The 22,618-nt window shown below is 37.6% G+C and overlaps 1 protein-coding gene across 8 annotated transcripts in view; it reads right to left on the bottom strand.

Annotated features, from left to right (window-relative positions):
• LOC129249198 (uncharacterized) overlaps positions 1-22,618 on the bottom strand; it is a 158,762-nt gene that overhangs the window by 9,055 nt on the left and 127,089 nt on the right. For 2 of the 8 annotated variants that reach the window (XM_054888872.1, XM_054888873.1), the window contains 5 exons: positions 8,555-9,377; positions 6,244-7,355; positions 5,318-6,140; positions 4,418-5,202; positions 1,350-2,940 (listed from right to left, as the gene is read on the bottom strand). In XM_054888872.1, the coding sequence (XP_054744847.1) occupies positions 1,350-2,940; positions 4,418-5,202; positions 5,318-6,140; positions 6,244-7,355; positions 8,555-9,295 (5,052 nt within the window). In that variant the 5' untranslated portion in view covers positions 9,296-9,377. The other 6 variants (XM_054888876.1, XM_054888875.1, XM_054888878.1 and 3 more) reach the window with 6 other exon arrangements.

Raw genomic sequence — 22,618 nt, 5'->3', positions numbered from 1 at the left:
CGAAAGCAATGGAAACAAAAACAACAACAACGTCAGACTTGTCAAAATATAGTCACGGTTTAAAGTAACAAATACAGTAACAGTTTTTTTAATAGCGCCACCTTAGATGCTCATTCGCCTTGGGTGGTATCGGTAAATCAGGTGATTTGTGTTTTCTTTCGCCGTGTCCACGTGACTGTCAGCACAGAATGAAACAAGGCGAATTCATTCTTTGTTTCCTACTTTGCCGTGAAAATCAAACGTACAAAACGTTGTTGTTTTTCTAGTGCCAACACCTTTAGATGGTTGATAGATACGGATATGTAGAATTTATTTTTGAAGAGAATTTATGTGATGTGACATTTTAGGAATTTACCTCCTATAGGTAATAGGAAGAGCGGAAGATCGCGCTACCTCAGCTGCCGGTTCGAAAACGAGGTATATTGTTTTTGTTGTAGCAGCATAAACATGTAGGGGAAATGCTGCTGCAGTGATAGTCTTTGGCTGGATGTAGATCTGGGTTGTTCCGGTAAAGTAAAACCGACTGTCGTGGAGACCACGTCGCCCTATCTCAGTAAATGGTTCAAGAAGGCACTCTCTGAGAATTTTCCAACTTCATAAGTTAAATTAAGTCTAGACTAACTGAGCCTTAATGCTTAAAATTAGATCATCATAACATAAATATATTTCCATATAAATAATATGTGGGTGCCACACAAAATGTTTGTCGAAGTTTATTATATTTTTTAATCATATGAATTGCCTACCAACTGATTTTGTTTAGTAGACCTGATGGGCACAACAGACCAAGAGTTCGAAGGACAAGCCTCCAATAAATCTAAATCTATTAGACCCGACAGTGCGCCCAGATCAAGCGAAAGACACAGGCACTAATTTTTTTAAATTCCTTTGAAAATTTTTTTTTCCAAATGTTATGGTTTACATTAATAAAGATTTTCGAACTCTATTTTCCAGCGAATCAGCTGTTTATGCTACAATTACTTACTGTAAATGAATTGAGAACTTTTAAACTTTTTTAAAATAAAATTTAATTAAAGCAATAAAAAAATGTATCAGAAAAAATTGAATACAGTTTTCTTTATCAACAAATTTTAATATTTTCCGCTTAACAAAACAAAATAAGACACTTCGAGTCGAAGATCAATAGTTCTCAATTCACTTTTACAGTTCCCAATTCACTTTCATAACCCAATTCAGACTATCGGTTATCTGCCCTTTATGTCGTTAAGCGAAATGGTAAAAATATATTGTAAAAATTCGAATGCAATCGTATAATGGAAAGAAATGGCAAATGTGTGATATGCTTTGGGGTTACGATTAGTACATATACCGAGTAAGTATAAAAATACCTGGATGACATGCTTCCAATTTGATACTTGATGACAATGACCGCAACGATACGGCGACGGTTCACGCCGCTCGCTGTCGTTTACTAATAAATTACTACAATTGTTACTTTGACTTTGATTTGGATTTTGTGTATTACTGAAATTGCTAGTCGTTGCATTTGCCGAAATACATGACGATGCCGAGGGCGGTGACAGAGTGATCACATTGGAGGCATAAAGAGCTGATGCTGCCGTCGCCGTCGCCGCCGCCGCAGTAGCCGACTGAGTCGAGCTTAATAACAAATTACATGAAGATGATGATGCACCACCACTGTTGCCAGCAGTTGTGCCACTGCTAGCTATTGTTGTTGCTGTAGTAGTAGGTATGGAAGTATTGCGATTTAAACTAGTAGTAGTAGTAGTAGAATTATTAGAACCAAACATAAGACCACCAATACATAGACTATTATTATTATCACTATGAGTACCAACGATACCACCACCACTACCGCCACCACCACCAATATAGGCGATAGCGCCACTATGATTGCTGGAAATAGATGAAGCACCGATGAGACCCATTTGTATATGATATGGATTGCTAGCGCACTTTGTTCCCACGGATGCAGTAGTAGAACTGGTAGGAGTAGTAGGAAGTGTAGTTACTGTTATGGCACTGGGTGTGTTGGGTGCGGCATCAGCACTTGGCGATGAGTGTAATGAAGATGTACCAATTGCTTCGGCTGCCGTTACCGACGACACTGCGCTTGTGGGTGAACCAAAGCCACCGTCAATTGTTCCATGCAAAGGTGTTGTTGCACTGTTGTGTTTCGTAACTGTCAATGCACCCTTTACCAAATTTTTATTGCTATTATTGTTATTAGTATGACCACCGACACCAAAACTACCACCATTGTTGTTGTTGCTGTTGGTGCTGATTGTAGGCGAATGCAGTTGATTGCGTAGCGTATGTGCAGATGATGTGTAAGTGCCGCGCGGTGAGGTTAACAAGTGTTGCAACGATGACGCTGATGTGGCCGAACCGACCAAACCAACACCACAAACATTGCTACCGCCAGAGGAGTTGGGAGAAGATGATGTCGTTGACGACGTCGCTAAATTAGTTAGGGTTATGCTACTATTGTTGTTGCTGTTGCTGTTTTGTTTGGGCGACGTCGGCCTTTTGGCACTTGCCTCGTTTTGTGTCGCTTTCTGCTCACCGTGCTCTAAAATAGAAGCGGTTGCTTTGGCTGGACTCTTGCCGGCGAGCGTCAATGCCAGACAGCTGAGTGGTGAGTTGGGCGGTGCGCCCTGAATTGCCTGTTGCAACAGACCGGCTGAAATTATGGAATGTTGTTGTTGTTGTGGATCATTATTATTTGCTGAAGAATTCGAGTTGGGTTGCTGTGGTTGCTGCTGGGAAAGGCACATTGCGGCGAGAACTTTGTTCATGTAGATATTTGGATTGACGGCCACCTGAAGTGGTGTATTGTGTTGTTGCTGGGAATTCGCCGACTTGGGCGAAGTGGTTGCTGTCGCTGTTACTATAGGGTAATTGGTATCCTGGTAATGTATCTTGACATGGGCGAGCACAGCATCGCGATTAGCATGACTGGAAGAGGAGAGAAAAGATATACCATAAAAGGGTTAAATTTTATAAAAGAATAAAGAAAAAAATTGTTAAAAAATAAAAAAGATTAGATTAAATAAAATTAATAAAATAAAATAAAATAAAATAAATGAAAAAATATAAAATAAATAAACAATAAAATAAAATAAAGCAAAAATAGAACGAGATTAAAAAAAATTATATAAAATTACAAAAATGAAAAAAATCAACAAATTAGATAAAATAAGATAGTTTAAAATATATTTTCATGTAAATATTTCAATAACCACGTTCAAAAACTTTAAATGAGAAAAAATATATTATTTTATATCAAAATCGGTACCACAATTTAGTGAGAAATATTTTATATAAATACAAAAAAGTAAATAAAAAAATAAAAAAAGACAGCCTAAAATTAAAACCAGCTTAAAAGATTAATTAATTTCCAAAATTAATTAATTTCCAAAAATTAAATAAAAATGAAAGTTCCAAAAAATAAAATAAATAAAAATTAGTCAAAATAAGACAATTTAAAATAAATGAAAGTAAATAATTAAACAATTAAACTCAAAACATTTTAAACAATAAAAAAAATGTATGATTTTATGTCAGAATTTGTACCACAATTTAGTGAGAAATATTTTATAAAAATACAAAAAAATATAAAATTAAAAATAAATTTAAATAAAACCAGATTAAAAAATTAAATTCCAAAAAAATAAAAAGAAATAAATTAAAAAATTAGATAAAATGAGACTTTAAAATAAATGAAAGGTCAACAACCAAGTTCAAAAAACTTTAAATAAGAAAAAAAGTATAATTTTATATCAGAATTGTTGCTACAATTTAGTCAGAAATATTTTAGATTAAAATACGGAATTAAGTTTTAAAACTAAATAAAATAAAAATTGAAATAAAGTAAAAAATAAAATAACACAATTTAAAATAAATGAAAGTAAAAATTTTAACATTTTAAAATTTTTTTAATTTGGCGGCCGCCGTAGCCGAATGGGTTGGTGCGTGATCACCATTCGGAATTCACTGAGAGGTCGTTGGTTCGAATCTCGGTGAAAGCAAAATTAATAAAAACATTTTTCTAATAGCGGTCGCCCCTCGGCAGGCAATGGCAAACCTCCGAGTGTATTTCTGCCATGAAAAAGCTCCTCAAAAAAATATCTGCCGTTCGGAGTCGGCTTGAAACTGTAGGTCCCTCCATTTGTGGAACAACACCAAGACGCACACCACAAATAGGAGGAGGAGCTCGGCCAAACACCTAACAGAAGTGTACGCGCCAATTATTTATTTTTTTTTTTTTTAAAAATTTTAACAACCAAGTTCAAAAACTTTAAACAATAAAAAATATATGATTTTATAACAAATTTGGTGCCACAATTTAGTGAGAAATATTTTATATGAATAAAAAAAAAAATTTAATCAAATTAAAATGCAAATATGTTTTAGAAAACTTTTTTGCACTCACCGAAAACTGCACTTGCGGCACCGGTAGAATGTTTTCTTCTCGTTACCCTCCTGTCGGACGTCGGTAACCAAGTCATCGCTTGGCTTCATTAGTGGCGGTGGCGAACGCTTTACAGCTGAAATGGTTACCGAAGGTGTAATCATTGCTGCCTGACCATGTTCCTGGTCCTTCTGTTGATGGTGCTGTTGTGCCATTGCAGCGTTCATCATTGTAGCCAACAGCGGCAGACGTATGAAACCATCTGATAACTGATCGCCTCCACCATTGCTACTGCCACCATTATTACCACCGTTAGACTTGGATGGTATTGGCTCTAGAGTTATGTCCTCCTTTATACCGTTCAAATGAGTGGAGGTCAAGGCATTGGGTCCCACATTCTTATTGAAGTCGTTGATAAACGATAGAGAGGCCACTTGGTTAGGTGTCATCTCACCCGATTTCATTAGCTTAGGATCGCCATCTTCTTCGGTCACCTTCATCAATGTGATGTATTTGTTATATTTGGTGTAATTACGTCGCCCAGTTTCATCGTTCATCAGGACACGTGCATTCTTGTGACTGGGATCACGAATGGTCTTTAGGCGTATATGCTTGGTAATATCCCAACGCCAATTGGAGCGATACGAGCAAAGCGAGCATTCAAATGGCTTCTTATTCAAATGACCGACGATGTGTACGTGGAAACGCGAAGCTGTCGAGGCCCAGAATGAACAATGCGGGCATTTGTAGACTTTTTTCAAAGAAGAATTGGCAGCTTCTTCTTCTGGCGTCATCTTTTTCGTTACCTGTAGAGAGTGAAAGTTTCAAATTTCATTTATACTCAACTCTCAAGCTGGCTGCTAAGCGCGGTTGAGAGACGTGGTGAAATTCTAAGATTAGAAAATGTTGCCTTCAACTCACCTCACCATAACCTGGTGCCGTTTCAACGCCATAGTAACTGTTTTCTTCACAAGTCGCGCTGCTTGCGCCATTCCCGCTACTTCCCGATGATTCAGCGGTATTGTTTGTTTGCCCGCGGATTTCCGAGCACTGACTGCCTTCGCGTCGTCCCGCTTCACCGCCTGGCATTTTATTCCAAATAAATACTCGATTTTCCATAGGATGTTGGTCGTTAGTGGAGTCAGCGCCACCAGCACGGCCAGCGCTACTATCACCAGAGAGCGAATCGTACGAGTCATTGCCACAGCGACTTGCTTCGGTGCACTGTTTGAGGTGATTCAAAAGATCTGCTGACGATTTGCAACGATGGCGACAATGCTGACAACGCGTAGAACCAGTAACACTTAGATTCAGTGCTGAATGCGACTGTCGATCGTCGTCTTCGGCAAAATCGATTTCTAAGCGATCGTCTGCATCGTCTTGCTCTTCCTCAACATCATCTTCGGCGATAGCTGCGAAATTGCATGTTTTGCGGTGGATTATCGACTCCGATAGGCACTTAGCCATATGACCGCAAGGACAGATGAGATTCTCGCTTGGGCCCGCCAAGGCAGAGGATTTCAATTTGTCGAAGAAACTGCCACCCGGTGTGGGTTTCTTTTGCAGCAAACTACGCGAGGCGTGACTCGAGGTGGACGCAACGGTGGGCGTGGGTGATAGTTGGGCGGCGTCTGCCTTCTCGAGAGGCTGCAACATCTCAGAAATTTGCTTGTCATTGAAAAACATGGAAGCGATATCTGTGAGGGAGCTGCGCGAAGCGAACTCTTTGGAAAGATTCATAATGCTGTAAGGTGTAGGGATAAGCGTAATATTTTAAAAGTAAAAAATTATTAGTAATTATTCTTTAAATTTTAGGAGATTTATATATCACTAATTCGCATGCTCACCTTGGTACGGTATTTTTCGGTATCGGAATGAGATTCGGTATGGGCCGCTTTGCCTTTGGCGTTTGTGATACATTAACGCTGTGATTATGCACCGACGATGTGTCCGAAGAGCCTCCTTTCGCTGACAAATCGGTCGGTTCATCGTCGTCGTATTTGCCACGTTTGCTATAAGGCTCCGCCGTCATTAATGCTTCATCATACTCATCGAGATTGTTATTATTGAAATGATCTTCCAATAAATCTGCAGAATCGCTCAGAAAATCTTCGCACAAATCAGTACCACCCACCTTGTTGCGTCGTCGTGCCAGCGACATACCCGCCGCATGTCCCACCGGCGGCACATGGTGATTCATTTCGTGCACTGTGAGCGATTGTTTGATGTCGGCTGTGAAATCACAGGCGGCACATTTGAATGGACCTGCACCACCATGATTTTTCATGTGACGATCGAGATTCCATTTATAAGGTGTACGAAAATCACAAGTGACACATTTGATCATAGGCATGGAGTGATACTTGACGTGTTTGCTGAAGCGCGCTTTAATGTGTGTCACATATGAACACTTTTCACAGCGGAAGAATTTTGTCTTGCAATGTTCGTCCAATTCATGGTCGACCAATTGAGCGCGGAAGAGTGTGGTGAAATCGCAAAGGCTGCACTTAAGCAGTCTATTCTGCGTGGGCTCATCTCCAACATAGGTTAGCGAAACGCCGCTAGAGTGCAAAGCAGCCGTAGTGGCAGCTTCAGCGCCATGCACAGACGACACCGAATCGGTGGGTGATGGTGAAAGCTCAACGCTGCGGGTATGTGTGGTAAGCGGCTGCTGATGTGCGGGTGGCAATTGGAAAGCCGTATGACTGCTGGTGGTGCCAGCGCTGTTTGACGAGGCACTAGCGTTGTTGTTGGTAGTTGCATTGATCGGCGATTGATGGCGTTGTGTTTCAGATGCTGCCGCGGCAGCAGCAGCTGCGGTCGCTGCTTGAATTTCTTGTTCGTAGACGTTCTGTGCTTGCTGGCGGGCTTCTAGATCGCGTTCCCGTTGCGCCTGTAATTCACGCTCATAGACAACGGCGAAGAGCGATTCGCGCTGTAGTTCTAGCTCGCGTTTGACCTGATGGGAAAGTGTTATTTATTTGTATTGAAAAATATCGATTGCGTTTCATATAAAAATGTGTATACATAAATTAATTTCCTATTTGCAAATATAAAAAAATTCAAAAAATATTTAATTTTTTCTAAAATAAAGTAATATACACATTGTTAAAAATATGATTTATCGAGGAAGATTTAAGCGTTATGAACTTAAAATAGACATTGTAAATACGGTTTCAATGGAAATAGTTTTTCATTTCGTTGATTATTCATTCAAATATTGAGGATTGTGCAACATAAAAATTATATTTCGGTATTTCAAATAGTTTTATTTTTGTCTGCTTTATTAAATATGGGTTAATCATATATATCGCACCCTAAATACAAAAGGGTCACAACTCAAAATTTTCCAAAACTGAGTTTTTTGCATAAATTAATTCAGAGTACACGTTTCTAACTGCTGCAAATATTTCGTTCACATAACTATCTTCTTTAACTGGAAAAATACAGTTATGTCTATTTTTATGTTAAGTGTGTTGCACGATCAACTAAAGAGAATTATTTTGAGTTGCGTTAATGGGCTCAAGAGCAGCTGATTACTTTTATTACACATAAAGAGTTTTATTTTGAGTTCTGCCTCTATAACTGTAAAAAGTGATAAATTTCGTGGTATATTATTTTGCATTGTGCCTCTTTAGTTGTGAAAAGTGAGTTCAATTAGATTAGGAAACTTATAAAATTACAACATTTTATCAGTTAAAAAGGCACAACTTAAGATAATATCTCACTAGTTAATCGAAAAAATTTCAGTTAAAGAGTCATAAATCAAAATTTTGTTTTATTTTCGCAAACATAATATAAAATTGAAAAAAATATAGTAGAACCTTCTTCAATGTTGTATATTTTCATGATGGAACAATATTTTCTTTAAATATTACAATAATTTTTACATAAAACGTTCTTCGTCTCTCCTGAAAATCTTAGTATTTAGAGTTGTGACCTTTTTGTATTTAGGGTGCGATATATTCTATATAAAATATAAAAAAAATTTCTTTTTAAGCTTTTTATAACTTCCAGAAGTTATGATTATTCGACTTTTGCTAATTTGCCACTCTATCGAGTACCCTTCCCACCTCCAACAATTCGATATAAACTTTTTCACTTCACTTCAAGTTATCGTTATTTTAAATGTCATACAAAATTTTTCTCTCAACTCACCTGCTCATAAGTTGGCATCTTCGAAACGGCATCGCCCATACCGACATTGCCACCGCCACCACCTCCGCTGATCTCACCCTGTGCGCTGCCCAAGCCGACGCTTTGCTCCAGCTTCCGTTTGCGTGCCTCCCGACTCATACCTCGTTTACCACGCGGCTGCCCATGCCCACCGGCCACACCATCGGTGCAGCCGTGCACCATTTTCATGTGACGCACCAACTTTTGGAAGTGTCGTGAAGCATACAGACACAGCTTGCATTTATTGATGACAATTTTTTCGCCATGCACATCTCGCAGATGCGTCAAATGATAACGCGGATTCTGTGTGAAATAGGTGCAGTAGCTGCAGCTGTAATTGCGCTTGATTTTACATTGCGGCAGACCCTCGTCCTTCAGCTCCATGGCCTGCTGTTGCGCTACCGCTGAAGCAGTTGCAGCCGCGACTGCTGCACTTTGTTGCTGTTGTGTGGCATTTTGATGTTGCTGCTGCTGCTGTTGTTGAAGGTGATATTGTGCGGCTGCGGCACGGTAACGTTCCAATTGTTCCAGCGCACTATTTGATAAGTTAGTGGTGCCAATCGACTGCTGTTGCTGCAGCGGCGAAGGGCTGCTATGTTTGTTGCTGTTGATATTGTTGTTCGTGGAAGCGGCACCCTGATCCAAATATAATTGATTGCCACTGACAACGCTGCGTACTATAAGCGTGTCGCCGGAGCGTTGAACCATCGAGGGCAGTTCCATAACTTGGCGTTTTTAGCCAAGCTTATTGTCGGACATACGCCAATCAATGCGGAGCCGAATACCTTTTGCTGCTGTTCTGCAACTGCAAATAATAAAAACAGGAATAACGCAGTAATTAGTACGATTTCTGCACAAACAATCAGGATGAAAATAAAAATTTGCTGCAACTTGATTAATTTCGACAAAGCTCTTTAAAAAAAAAGCTTTATCCACACGTTTGCTTCGTCTTAAATAAGCGCAATTAAATGATTTTCTTCACTTCTTCACTAGTACGTAATGAAAATTTCTTTGGCCCAAATCTTGGCTCATGCGATAGGTTCGAGTTTCTTCGAGGCAAGTACATATTTTCCATACCAAGGTGAATCCAGCTGAGTAGGCGCGCATAAACAACGGCTAAGTAGATTTCTATTGGATTGCCAGCTGTTGAATGCCGGCAAAGTTGGACGCCGGCGCAAATGTTTATTTATTTGAGTGCGAGTGAACAACAAATGAGCAAGTGTTTGTGTGCGAAACAGCTGAGTGCTTATTGATTGTTGTTTTTCGAATAACAGTGAGTGAATAACGCCTTGGATTTATTTTTTGCGAATTTCATAATTCGGCGCCGTTAATATGAATAGGGAAGGAAATCTTTGTGTATTTTTAGGTATGTAAATAAAAAGGGTGAATGTTCTATTAAAGAATGGACGGAAATGGAATGAGCATTGCCCAAATTATTGATTTCCTATATGCATGTAAATATATTTAGTTACATGGCGGCAAATCAAAACGAATTTTTGTCGTTGTGAAAACTAGGCATTGGAAGAAGTTATAGGCAAATTTTAATGAAATTTTGTTAACTAAAGGATAAGTATGATAAACATACATACGATAGAAAAACCAAACATATATTAATGGACGCAGAGAAGGGTTAGGGAACCTTAAGAGATAGAGAACCCTTTCGAGAGCTTTATTCGATTTTCGTGAATTTTTACGAATTTGACTATTAATGCAAAAGAAGAAATTAGCGCAATAACCATTATTTTATTTGAATGACATTTAGCATATTTCTGCTTTACTGTATGGGAAACATAAAAGCTCAAATGGTTGTTGTAAATGATTGAGAACGAAAAAGTGTGGTTAAAGTATACTATTTAACAACCTTTGCTGATTTTGTTCAGATTTCACATTTTATATTTAAATAATAGTAACAGCTTTGTGCTTGAAGTTGAAAGCCTCCTACATCGCCTTAAGAATTTTGGAAGAATGGACCCTTTGTGAGTCGCAGGGGCTGGGGTACATTTCTCTTTCCAGATTGAGCCATCGAGAGTTTTGGACAAACCGTAAAACGACATAACATAACATAACATAACATAATATAACATAACATAACATAACATAACATAACATAACATAACATAACATAACATAACATAACATAACATAACATAACATAACATAACATAACATAACATAACATAACATAACATAACATAACATAACATAACATAACATAACATAACATAACATAACATAACATAACACAACACAACACAACATAACATAACATAACATAACATAACATAACATAACATAACATAACATAACATAACATAACATAACATAACATAACATAACATAACACAACACAACACAACATAACATAACATAACATAACATAACATAACATAACATAACATAACATAACATAACATAACATAACATAACATAACATAACATAACATAACATAACATAACATAACATAACATAACATAACATAACATAACATAACATAACATAACATAACATAACATAACATAACATAACATAACATAACATAACATAACATAACATAACATAACATAACATAACATAACATAACATAACATAACATAACATAACATAACATAACATAACATAACATAACATAACATAACATAACATAACATAACATAACATAACATAACATAACATAACATAACATAACATAACATAACATAACATAACATAACATAACATAACATAACATAACATAACATAACATAACATAACATAACATAACATAACATAACATAACATAACATAACATAACATAACATAACATAACATAACATAACATAACATAACATAACATAACATAACATAACATAACATAACATAACATAACATAAATAACATAACATAACATAACATAACATAACATAACATAACATAACATAACCATTTTCATATCGTTCATTTATTTCAACAGTGTCCACTCAAAAACATCAAAATGTTGAGAAAAACTGCTCCAAAGTTTTAAATTTATTATGCCTTTCTAAGTAAAAGTAGAGATACATTTTCATTAATAGATGACCCATCAATTTGTGGCGATTGCGGTCATTCCTGCATACTTATCTCAAATAAGTTTTGTTTTGGAATATGACATTTATCGTATCTGAGCGATATGTATGTACTGTAAGAATTTTTATTTAGTTTATTTTAAAAGGCTGTAAATGATCGACGCTAAAAACAATTTTCCTGTACTTATTCAGCTATCATATCCGAATTAGAGGCCGGGCCTGACCAACTGACCACTAGTTGTTATGCCATATACACATACATACATATGCACTCATCTATGGCCAAGTACCAGCATTAACTGCGACAATTTCCATAAGGAAAATGAAAATTATGCAAAAAAAAGTGCCAATCCTGAAGGGTAGATAGTCGGTAAAGGCTGAAGAAAATGTACTGTGAAGTTGTTGGAAAAATACTTGCACAAAGTGGCGAATATTGCGCAATAATGGTAATGGAAGATAATGCAGCGCAGTTTGATGAGTAAATGCTATAGAAATAATGTCGAACGGCTGAAGGCTGAAAGTTGGGGAAAGATAAGGCGACATATTGATAGTAAGGGGAGTGGAGAGTACAGTGATGTATTGCTAGCAACGTCGAGGATACTTATAACCAGTGCTCGATATTGAGGAGCGAGCAAGGCACGTTGTTGTTGTGCTTTCTGTACCTACATATTTACTTGATATATGTAAACTTCCTTTCTTCTGCTACGTCCGTGTTGGCTTTTAAATGCGGGACTTTTAGTCACAGACGCTTTGTGCTGGCAGTGCTTAAAAAAACAATAACACACTTTGATGATGACAAAGGCAATAATGCTGACACGCACATACACAGATACATAGCGTAACACACCAACACTTACAAATATGTACTATGCACACTAACCCAGTGGCAAAGGACTTAATTATTGAAGAATTAGATGGGTTTGTAATGGTTTTTAGGGCAAGTACCAAGGAAATTGTTTCTTTTTTAAGCAGAATATTTTTTCTTTTAGTTGTTAACAAACAAATTAAATAATTAAGAGGCTTCCGTTCTTGAGTTAAAAAAATTCATTAGCATGATAAGTTCCTAGAGTTCTATTGTGGAACATAGGGCCACAATTAAATGATTTAGTCTTGGTCAAAGTCCTTACACAGAATACACCACAATAATGACATGGCTCATTTTGAGCTGCGTTGCCTGGTTAGCATGCAGTAGTGAATATCTAATTCAATTTTAAATTCATCCACAATAGGCGCATAGCCCATCAGCTATTTATTTCAATACAAACATTTGTATGCCTTTAATGAAAACCCTGCTACCACCAGCTATTACGATTTGCTGCTGGGATGTGATTGAGCTCGTAATAAAAATGACGGCAACAACAATTACGAACGAGAAGTAAAGATAACTGTGAAAAGGATAAGAGACGAATTCATGCATTGTTTGCTTGACTATAGGCAGCAAGCAGCAAACAGCAGGAAGCAAAGACAAGGGCAAAAAAATTATAAAAAACGAAAATGATATAAAAATGATGACAAAAGCGAATGAACGTTGAAACTTTAGTGAAATTAGTATACAACTAACTGAGGCACGTCCTCATGCAGATGAGCGAGAAACGGCAAGGTCGAGCCAATGTACGAGTAAATGCGCAGAGATGATGATGCCTTCGAGATGACGCGAAAGGCCATTAAAGCGAGCGAGCAAGCAAGAAAATTCAATAAGAAGATGAGAGTAGGGACAAACAAGGGACACAAACGGTATTATGCCGTTTTTAATGTAGCTGCTGATGTGAAGGAACGTATGTTAGGTTAGCAGGAGCAATATTGAATGCTGGCATGCAAAGAGAGAGCGGACAAGGGGCAATCAAATGAAAATAACGCAGTGAGGGCTGCGAAATACGCACACAACCACACAAGCACCTGCATATGAGAGTGAAGATACTTTGCGGGGTAAATCTGAACCGGTGAATCAAGTTTGCGTTTCGATAATGCTTACCATTCGACCCGTGTTGACCTATGGCGCAAAAATTTGGAGCATAAATATTGCAGATGAGGTGACGCCTAAGTATAGCGTAAAGTATTTGGCCCAATACACGTAGAAGGTGACGAGTACAGAATCAGGCACAATAAGCAGCTGCTAAGTCACTGCAATGGCGAAGATATTCTAAGATTTATCAAGTCGCAACGCAAGCCAAAATGGACATCCATCACAACACACAGTCACCGTTGTGAACAAGCATTCCATTTCCTCTGCACATGCCCTGCTTTATGGAAGGAGAGAATGCCAATCCTGCACAAGCCACTGTTCGAGAATCTCGAACAACTGTCTGGCTTACACGTCAACAACCTAATAAGGTTCTCAACTCGCACAGATTGGATATAGTGAGGCTATAATTAACTATTAAAAATGTTGGTAGCGAGGATGTGGCAACAAAATGATGCGGAAGCGCTAGTTGGATTCTGAATGAATCACCACTTTAACCAACCAACTAGCAACGCATCAGATGGGCAAGCCACAACATCCGTAAGGGTGACGGCAGGACACAAAAACTTCTGCCGGACTTCAATTCTTTAAGCTTAGAACCCCGTGACAGCCGAAAAACAACTTGGCTGATAACTTTAGCGAGGACCTGAAAAAAATTAGGCCTAAACAATTGGAAATCTCTAGCGCTGGATCGTGTTGAATGGAGGAGATTGCTGAGGTAGGTAAAGCCCAACCCGTGCTGTAACGCTATTGTAAACTGCTTCCCTCGTGTCACGAGTAGCAACACTTGTCTTTAGAGCGCAAAAAAATCGACATTCTCTCACAATCACATATCACGGACGTACACTACCTTCTCTTCACATGCTCGCACTTCCGTTCTGCAAAAGAAAAACTTCACACAATATTTGAAGAATCTCTTACGCCGGAAACATTCGTGTATCTTTGTGGTCGAAGGAAAAGTGAAATGCGGCGTGCGTCCTAGTGGCTGAGATTATGAAAGAGACGAGGCGTTAGGAAAGACTGCCACACAACAGCGGCGGCTAATCGCCTTTCCTCTCCGCGAAGTAATACTTGATGGTAGTCCCACGGCGAGAGGTGATGGAAATAAACAGGCACAGCCTGGTTTCAGATGGACACTTGAGAGTAGGAAGGCAACTTGAAGCGCTACAATGCTTATGAAAAAAAAAAAAACACATCACGGCCATCGTTATTGCAGCAGCATAAAGATTTTTCATGAATATACGGGGAATGCTGCTGGAGTGACCGTCCTTGGCCGGATATAAATCCGGGTCGTTCAGTGGTCTTAACGTAATCTATAAGTAGATTGATGACAGTTTTATTTCTATTAACTATATTCCAATTTTTCTAATCTAACAAAGCGCCGTATAGAGATGTACAGAGCGTATTGCATACACCTCGTCTGTGGAATTTAGTATTACCTTCCAAATATCGAAAAAATTTGGCAGCGTGGGAGTATTGGCACTGCTTAAATAGATTTGACATTACCATATAAAATTCACTATTTTCTTATAAACGAAATGGCAATGAAAGGAAACCGATTGAGTCGTATTTTTCAACCCAGTAGAAGCGCACCAATTCATTACTAGTGAAATTCCCTGCTGGGGGCTTTCATGCGTTTACACGCACATTTCTAAAAACTTGGTGGATTATTTGCGTGGCTGTGTAAGAGTTCCAAATGTGTTGACAACAAGAGTGAGTGGCCTACTAAAATACGCTGCAGGGACAGCTTTTGACTCTAATGTTGCTGAAGGTTAGAAAGAGAGCAGCAACAGAATATTTCTGTTGCTTGGAAGGCAGGAAACGTGACGGTTGTCTGATTTCTGGGTCAATGCTGACAACTTGCGCCAACATTAAATGAACCAGCGGATTGCAGCACCGTCTGTCATACGATTAGTAACTGTACTGACAGAAGTGGCAAAAAAGTAGTAGTAAAAAAAAAATAAAATTGAGTTAATTTGCAACAAGCAAAAGCGAAATCGAAGCAACAGGGGTCGTCAAAGGTTTTAAGCATGGCAGTCATCGACAATCTAAATGAATTTAAGCTTTAAGGATTTTTTGCTGAAGTGATGTTTAGAGACCTTTTGCTGGCGTGAGCTTCAGGCGGCAGCAATAAAAGGCTGAAACAGCAATAAAGGTTACGAAGAATAAGAAATAATAAAATAAATAAATTAGCAACAATAACCAAGAGGATGTGGAATAATATTAAAATGAGTTATATATTCATATACAAGGTGGCGCAAATACACAGATAGGAGTTTGGAAATTGAACTTTCTGCGTCATGCGTCTATTGCACTGGTGTCAAAAGGTTCTCGAAATAGCACCCGAAAATATAGAGCTCCATCTGTTCTGCGCTTTTCTAAGAAATAAGTTGTGCAATTCCCCTTTAACAACAGCCTGGGGGATGCCGATGACCGGGTAGTAGGTCTCTGAGACCAATTCAGTTCCCTACCTGAAAAGCTCATCAGTAATTTCATTTCTCTCTTTATATTCCGATGTCCTGAAACCCAGATCAGAGAAATATTACCTTGATCGCGGCTTGGCTATCGGAAAAAATTTTAATATCTACTTCGCTTCGCTTCAGATTTTTTCCTCGTTCGAATTCTGCGTACTTGGACTGATTGTCATGGCACAACCCTCAAACTCCAGTGCACGCATAGAGAGATCTGCCCCAAGTTCAGAGAAATACGGTGTTAACTGCCCAAAAATGCTATCATGTCCCAATATATATGCTATATATTCCAATATATGTCCCATTCATAATGGGAACTTGAACTGGGCAGTTGCAGCAATCAAACCGACAAGCAATGAAGCGCGTAAGGTCAAAATAAAGATTTCCATCGTTCATTAAAATCATTTTTGTTTATTTAGAAAATAATTTTAAATTATTAATTTTGCACCACCTTATATTATATGTATTGTATAGGGGTTTTCAGTAAGAGCGCTTCAACTTTTGAACTTTTTTGAATAAAACACAAACGGTTTGACTTTTTTAACTAATTTTTTTTTATTATCGAGTTTGAACATATACATTTAAGTATGAAATTCGATTTCTTTTGCATGACCACCGCGTGCACGTTTTATGAAGTCCAATCGTTGAACTCAATTTTCGACCACTCTTTTGCATAAATCGCCCGAAATTCCAGCAATTTCGCGTTCAATATTGGCGCTGAGCTCACAAATCGTCGCCGGCTTATTACTGTAGACCAATGACTCCACATAACCCCAAAATGGGACGGCTTGTTAAATGGACCGTAAAATGGCCGTAATGCTCTTAAAGTAGCAGCAACAGAACGATTATTTTCATAAAAAATTTGCACGATTTGCAATCGTTGCTCAAGTGTGTAGCGTTCCATGATGAAATGTATACTAATGAAGTTTACAAATGACAAGCGAAAAATAAAAAATATTGCGTCGTTCGCCCTCCCTATCGGAAAAAAGTTGAAGCGCACCTATTGAAAAACCCTATATGTAATTATAAAACCTGCAACAAATTGGGCTGCATACAGACGAACACAAAATTTATTGTAAAAATAAAAAATTTTGCTATATAATTTGACCTGCCTATAGCTTTGACTGAGGCAATTACCAAATTTGCATATTTCTTTCTACTACAAAGCTTTCGATTGGTGTTTATCAAACGCTTACGAATCCATTAAATTTAACTAAAAAAAAAAGTAAATATTCAAATCAGCAACTTTCTTCATTTACCATTGCTGCTATAAGCCGAAATGGGAGTTTTGTGCTTTTATTTTTCGCTTGGGAAGACTGCCACACTCTACTGCCAATGAAAGGCCAATCAAAGAATGGGCCTGGGACCAGTTTTCTTAAGAGACTTTCTCAATGTTAACTACTGGATAATAGCATACATTGGACTATTATTTTAAATTGGCTAGTTGCACTGAGGTCGGAATGGCGAAATTTTTTAAAGACAAATTATAATTTTTAGTTTTTTTTTTGCAAAAAAATTCAGCTAAGAAAATGATATTTTATAGCAGCAGGATAATGTTGTAGGATATCAGATATGCATAGCTGCTTTAAAATAAAATAAAAATTCAAGCTGAAGAAATCATTGGCTTTTTAGCCTTGAGAGACATTTGCTTGAAGTATTATTCTGTTTTTCTTTGGGAGGCCGAATTTTTTATTCTACTAAAAACAATGTAAATGAAAATCTGTCATGCTGATCGTCAGTTCCACTTTTGAGCGGGTGTCGTCGTTTAAATATCTTGGATCTTTCATCTCTGCGGAAGCAACATCCAAACAAGAAGTTAGTGCGAGGCTCGAGGCAGAGAAAAGTATCCGAAATAATTTAAACTAATATCTGCTTCTCTGTCCATGCAAAATTCGGATTGATAACTAAAATTAATTTATTAGTTTGAGTTTTTACGATAATCGTATCTTTCGTGTTTAATGGAACTAGGCCGACAAAATTTAACCAACATTCAGACCCAGAAACCAGACTATATATTTCCGAAGGTTTATGATGCGCTGAATCCAAATCTGGCCTCAGAATTGCTCTATCAGCTCTGGTTTTCGAGATATCCTAACCTAAAATGCGATATCTCTGCGAAAAAAATGATATTTGAGCAAACAAAACGCCATTTGAAAAAAGAAGGATTGTATTTAAAGATGCCATCCTTTAATTTTGGTGAAAGAAAACATCTGCAAGGCTACATAACCTCAAATATGGGCAAAAATGGGGTTTTTTGCACTTTTAGGTTAGGATATCTCGAAAACCAGAGCTGATAGAGCAATTCTGAGGCCAGATTTGGATTCAGCGCATCATAAACCTTCGGAAATATATAGTCTGGTTTCTGGGTCTGAATGTTGATTAAATTTTGTCGGCCTGTGTTATATATGCAGTATTGTGTAGACAACCTTGATAGGACTCCAGCTTCCATTCTCTCTAGCCAACGGCTTCTGTCATTTGCGAAGTAACCCTAAAAAATGTAGTGAATTATGATAGAAATGCGCTTACAGGAAAAAACTTTGTTATAGCAATTTAAGTTTTATTTATGAATCTAAGCAATTCATGTTTGCCCCACAATAAATTGGATTTTATTTTCCTAAACTTTTAATTATGCGAAATAATGGAAATGGTTGCCCTAGTGGTTCAAATGCGAGCTGAGCAGCTAAGGAATGAAAAAGCACTAAATTAAGGAGACTAGTCGCATAGTCTCATAATTAAACTCAAATAGCTCAAACCTAAGTATGTTTGTGTTTAAAGGTGCATGCCGTCAAACCTCGATATAAGGGAGTTGAAAATAATGAACAAATCCATATAACCAAATCTAGAGAAATTTTAAGTAAATTTATAATAACATTTCTTTATTTTTACAGACTGGCCACATTTCGTTGCAGCTCAATCTGATATGAAGTTAATGGAAAAGTAAATTGAAGTATTTTAGTCATAGCTTCGTTAAGAAAACATATTTTTTAATTCGACAGAGTTGTTGCTGTAACAGCATGCAATATTAGGTAGGTAGATAGGCGAAATGGTTGATGTATCAGTCTGGCACTCGCCAAGTAGTAATAAAACCCCGTTTTGATACTATTTTGAGATCTCCCAAGGGCAGATATCTACAGCCAGCCAGAGCTGTTGATGTAATGGCGAAGATTGATGGCATTTAGGTTGACGTACTGCCACAGGCTATCGAAGAAAGCAACACTCAGTGACCTTAATTGTCTAGCTGCCAAACCTCAGAACTTTCTGCGCCCTCCGTCTATTATACTGCGCCTAGAAGGTTTTCGAAATAGCACCTGAAGAAATGAAGCAATATCCCTTTTAACAACAGTCAGAGGGATCCCGATGACCAGGTAGGGGACTTCTGAAAGCAATTCAGTTGACCCCTTCTTGGTAAGCCCATCAGCAATTTCATTTCCCTCTATGTTCTTATGTCCTGGAACTCAGAGCAGAGAAATGTTACCTACCTGCACACCCAAGAGATTTGATTTCCTCCTTACAGCAGTTGACCAGTTCGGACCTGCACCATAGGGCCGTCAGTGCTTTGATTGCAGTTTTACTATCAGAAATAATGTTAATATCTCCCTGGGAACAAATTATTTCCATTCGTTTAGTTAATATACATATGTTTCGAATTTGAGCTTAATCGGATCAAAAATAAGATTTTTCGAGATATTTTGACCACAGCGCCATCTAGCGGAAATTCCAGAGATTTTCTTCTAATTGGCTTGTAGACAAACTTATTCCATGAGTGAGAATTGTACTAACTTTTGATAACAGGACTGTAGATTAAAATAACTAGGTTGACCAACACTGGTCCCACCCATACCAGAACTAGTCCCACACAGACCACGACTAGTCCCTAATTACCAACTTTTGATAACCGGACTGTAGATTAGATTATCTAAGTTGACCAACACTGTCCCAACAAGACCAGAACTAGTCCTTAATTGACAACTTTCGTTAACAGATTGTTTATTAGATTAACTAAGTTGGCCAGTCCTTGTCCCTAAGTACCAGTTTTACCAGTTTTGATAACAGGAATAACTAGGTTGACCAACACTGGTCTCACCCAGATCAAAGCTAGTCCAAAATTACCAACTTTGATAACAGGAATGTAGATTAGATTAAATAAGTTCAGCAAAACTGGTCCCACCCAGACCAGAGGAGTAGTCCCTCCCACCAACTTGTGATACCCTGACAATTTTGGGGTTTTGTATACCGTTATTTAAATAATAGTGCAGTAATCAATTATGCAGAAGTTATAAAACTAAAATTCGTTGCACAAACACTTTTCTCGTTTGAAATTTATGCGCAAAATCGAATTTTTTCAAAGGACTCATTAGCACATTACCTAATGGTTTTTCATTATAGCACGATTTTTCATACCAAGGTTTTACTGTATATTTTGCTACGAACCAAAATTCACACGCACAAACATTTATGTAACCAACAGCTTCCCAACAATAGGACTCCTAGAAATTAAACAACTTTCTTTGCAAGTAATTAAGAGATCGGCTTACTATACATATTTAAACATTCCACTTACACATACATACACTTGTACATTTATTTGAAATGTAATGAAAACCTCAAATATGCACACAAATTTCTGTGTCCACACAAATACATGCAAAATAATGTAAGCCCTTTAATTTTGTAAGTCCTTTGGGTGCTATTTTTCTGAAATGCCATCTAATGCCATAATTATTTGTCGGCTTCTTAGCACAACCGCGCGCATACGGCTGAAAATTTAACAAAACATACATTTTACACACTCACACACACACAACTTTTACATAATCGTACACACGTACTTATACATAGTCGTTTATATGTTTGCATGTATGGAATGTTCCATTTATTGCACTTATGAATATTCGTACATTCGCACATTCGCTTTGCCAAATATTCAGCAAAATGAGTGGCGCATAATTTGTTTTTGGTTTGTTTTTTTGGCATAACAATGTTACTATGTATGTATGTATAAATGCTGCAATCATGAATGCTAAAAATGTAAGTATGTGTATGTGTGTACACTTAAGCAACAAGCGAATAATCATGGGAGTCAGCTATGGTGGGCGAGTGAGTTTAGTTACATACACACATACATAAATACATATATGGAAACCTTTCAAGTAAGTATTTTAAGCATTTGAATGCTTTTAGCTTTGTATGTGTAAGTACATTAGGGTGGGCCGATTTACATCGAACGATTTTTCTGGAACAATTTTTTTTCATCTCCTAGCAGATTCAGATTCTTTATAGAATTCTAGGAAAAAAAGTCTACTAGAGGAAAGCTTTAAAGACAATTTCAACCAACCAAATTATAAAAGGAGCTATCTTTAATTAATACCAAAATTTAGAGAGTTACGACAATTGAGAGAGAGAGTCTAAGGCAGAAAAAATATACTTCCCTTAGAAATACAAAGGATATTGAACCAACTTAGTTGTAAATGTATTGGTAATTTAAAGAAAAAATTTATGATTAGAAAAATAATATTAAAAATAAATTTATGAAAAAATTGTAAAAATTATTGCTTTTAGTTTTGAGTTTTAAATAAAAAACAGATATAAACAATTAATTCTTCGTACGAAAAAAATCGCTAAAAATAATATTCTTAATAAAGGGTTTTCCAATAAGAGTGTGACACGTAGCGCCGCCTTGTTGAAAATAAACGTTGTTCAGATAAATACCATCCAATTCCGGCCATAAAACATCGTTAATCATCTCTCGCAATCCATTCACTGTAGCTGTTGCTCCAGCTTCATTTTCGAAAAAGTACGGTCCAATGACTCCGCCGGACAATAAACCGCACCAAACAGCCACACGTTGAGGATAGAGAGGCTTTTCAACAATAACTCTTGGATTTTCTGAGCCCCAGATCCAACAATTTTGCTTGTTGACGAAGCCACCGAGAGGGAAATGGGCCTCATCACTCAAGATGATTTTTCAATGGAATTCCGGATTATTTTCATGCATTTTAAGGCCCAAATCTTTATGCAAAATACGGTGTAATAACGTTTGTGGAATACCTAATTCCAAAGAACGACGAAGAATGGACAATTCTGGGGTATTCAAAATAACACCTGTTATTGGAAAACCCTATGTTTTGATCAAAGACAAAAATAAATAAATAACTGTCACGTACTTCTGAAGGTATTTGGCCGGTCTCCTCCTCCTATTTGTAGCGTGCGTTTTGATATTGGAGGTTTTAAGCCGACTCTGAACGACGAATGGTTTTTATAAGGAGCTTTTTCATGGCAGAAATACAATCGGACATTTGCACCATTACCTGCCGAGATGCGACTGCTGTTAGAAAAAAATTTTCCTACCATTTGGTGTTTGATCTCAGTTACGGAGCTTCGAATCTGGGGACTCTGGGAATGATAATCGAGCACCAACCCGTTCGGCTACGGCGACCACCCGTTGGTCAAAGACACGCTCTTTGCAATTGGGGAGGTGGGCACCCGAAATTGACTTTAGAACTGCACTCTAGTGGACTTTCTGAGAAATCTATACAGCACCTGAAGCTGCTAAACCTGAATCTCTGGCTCTGC

This window comes from Anastrepha obliqua, chromosome 5, assembly GCF_027943255.1.
Source record: "Anastrepha obliqua isolate idAnaObli1 chromosome 5, idAnaObli1_1.0, whole genome shotgun sequence".
In the NCBI taxonomy this organism is placed as follows: Eukaryota; Metazoa; Arthropoda; class Insecta; order Diptera; family Tephritidae; genus Anastrepha; species Anastrepha obliqua.
This window is presented reverse-complemented; position numbering and strand designations above follow the sequence as displayed.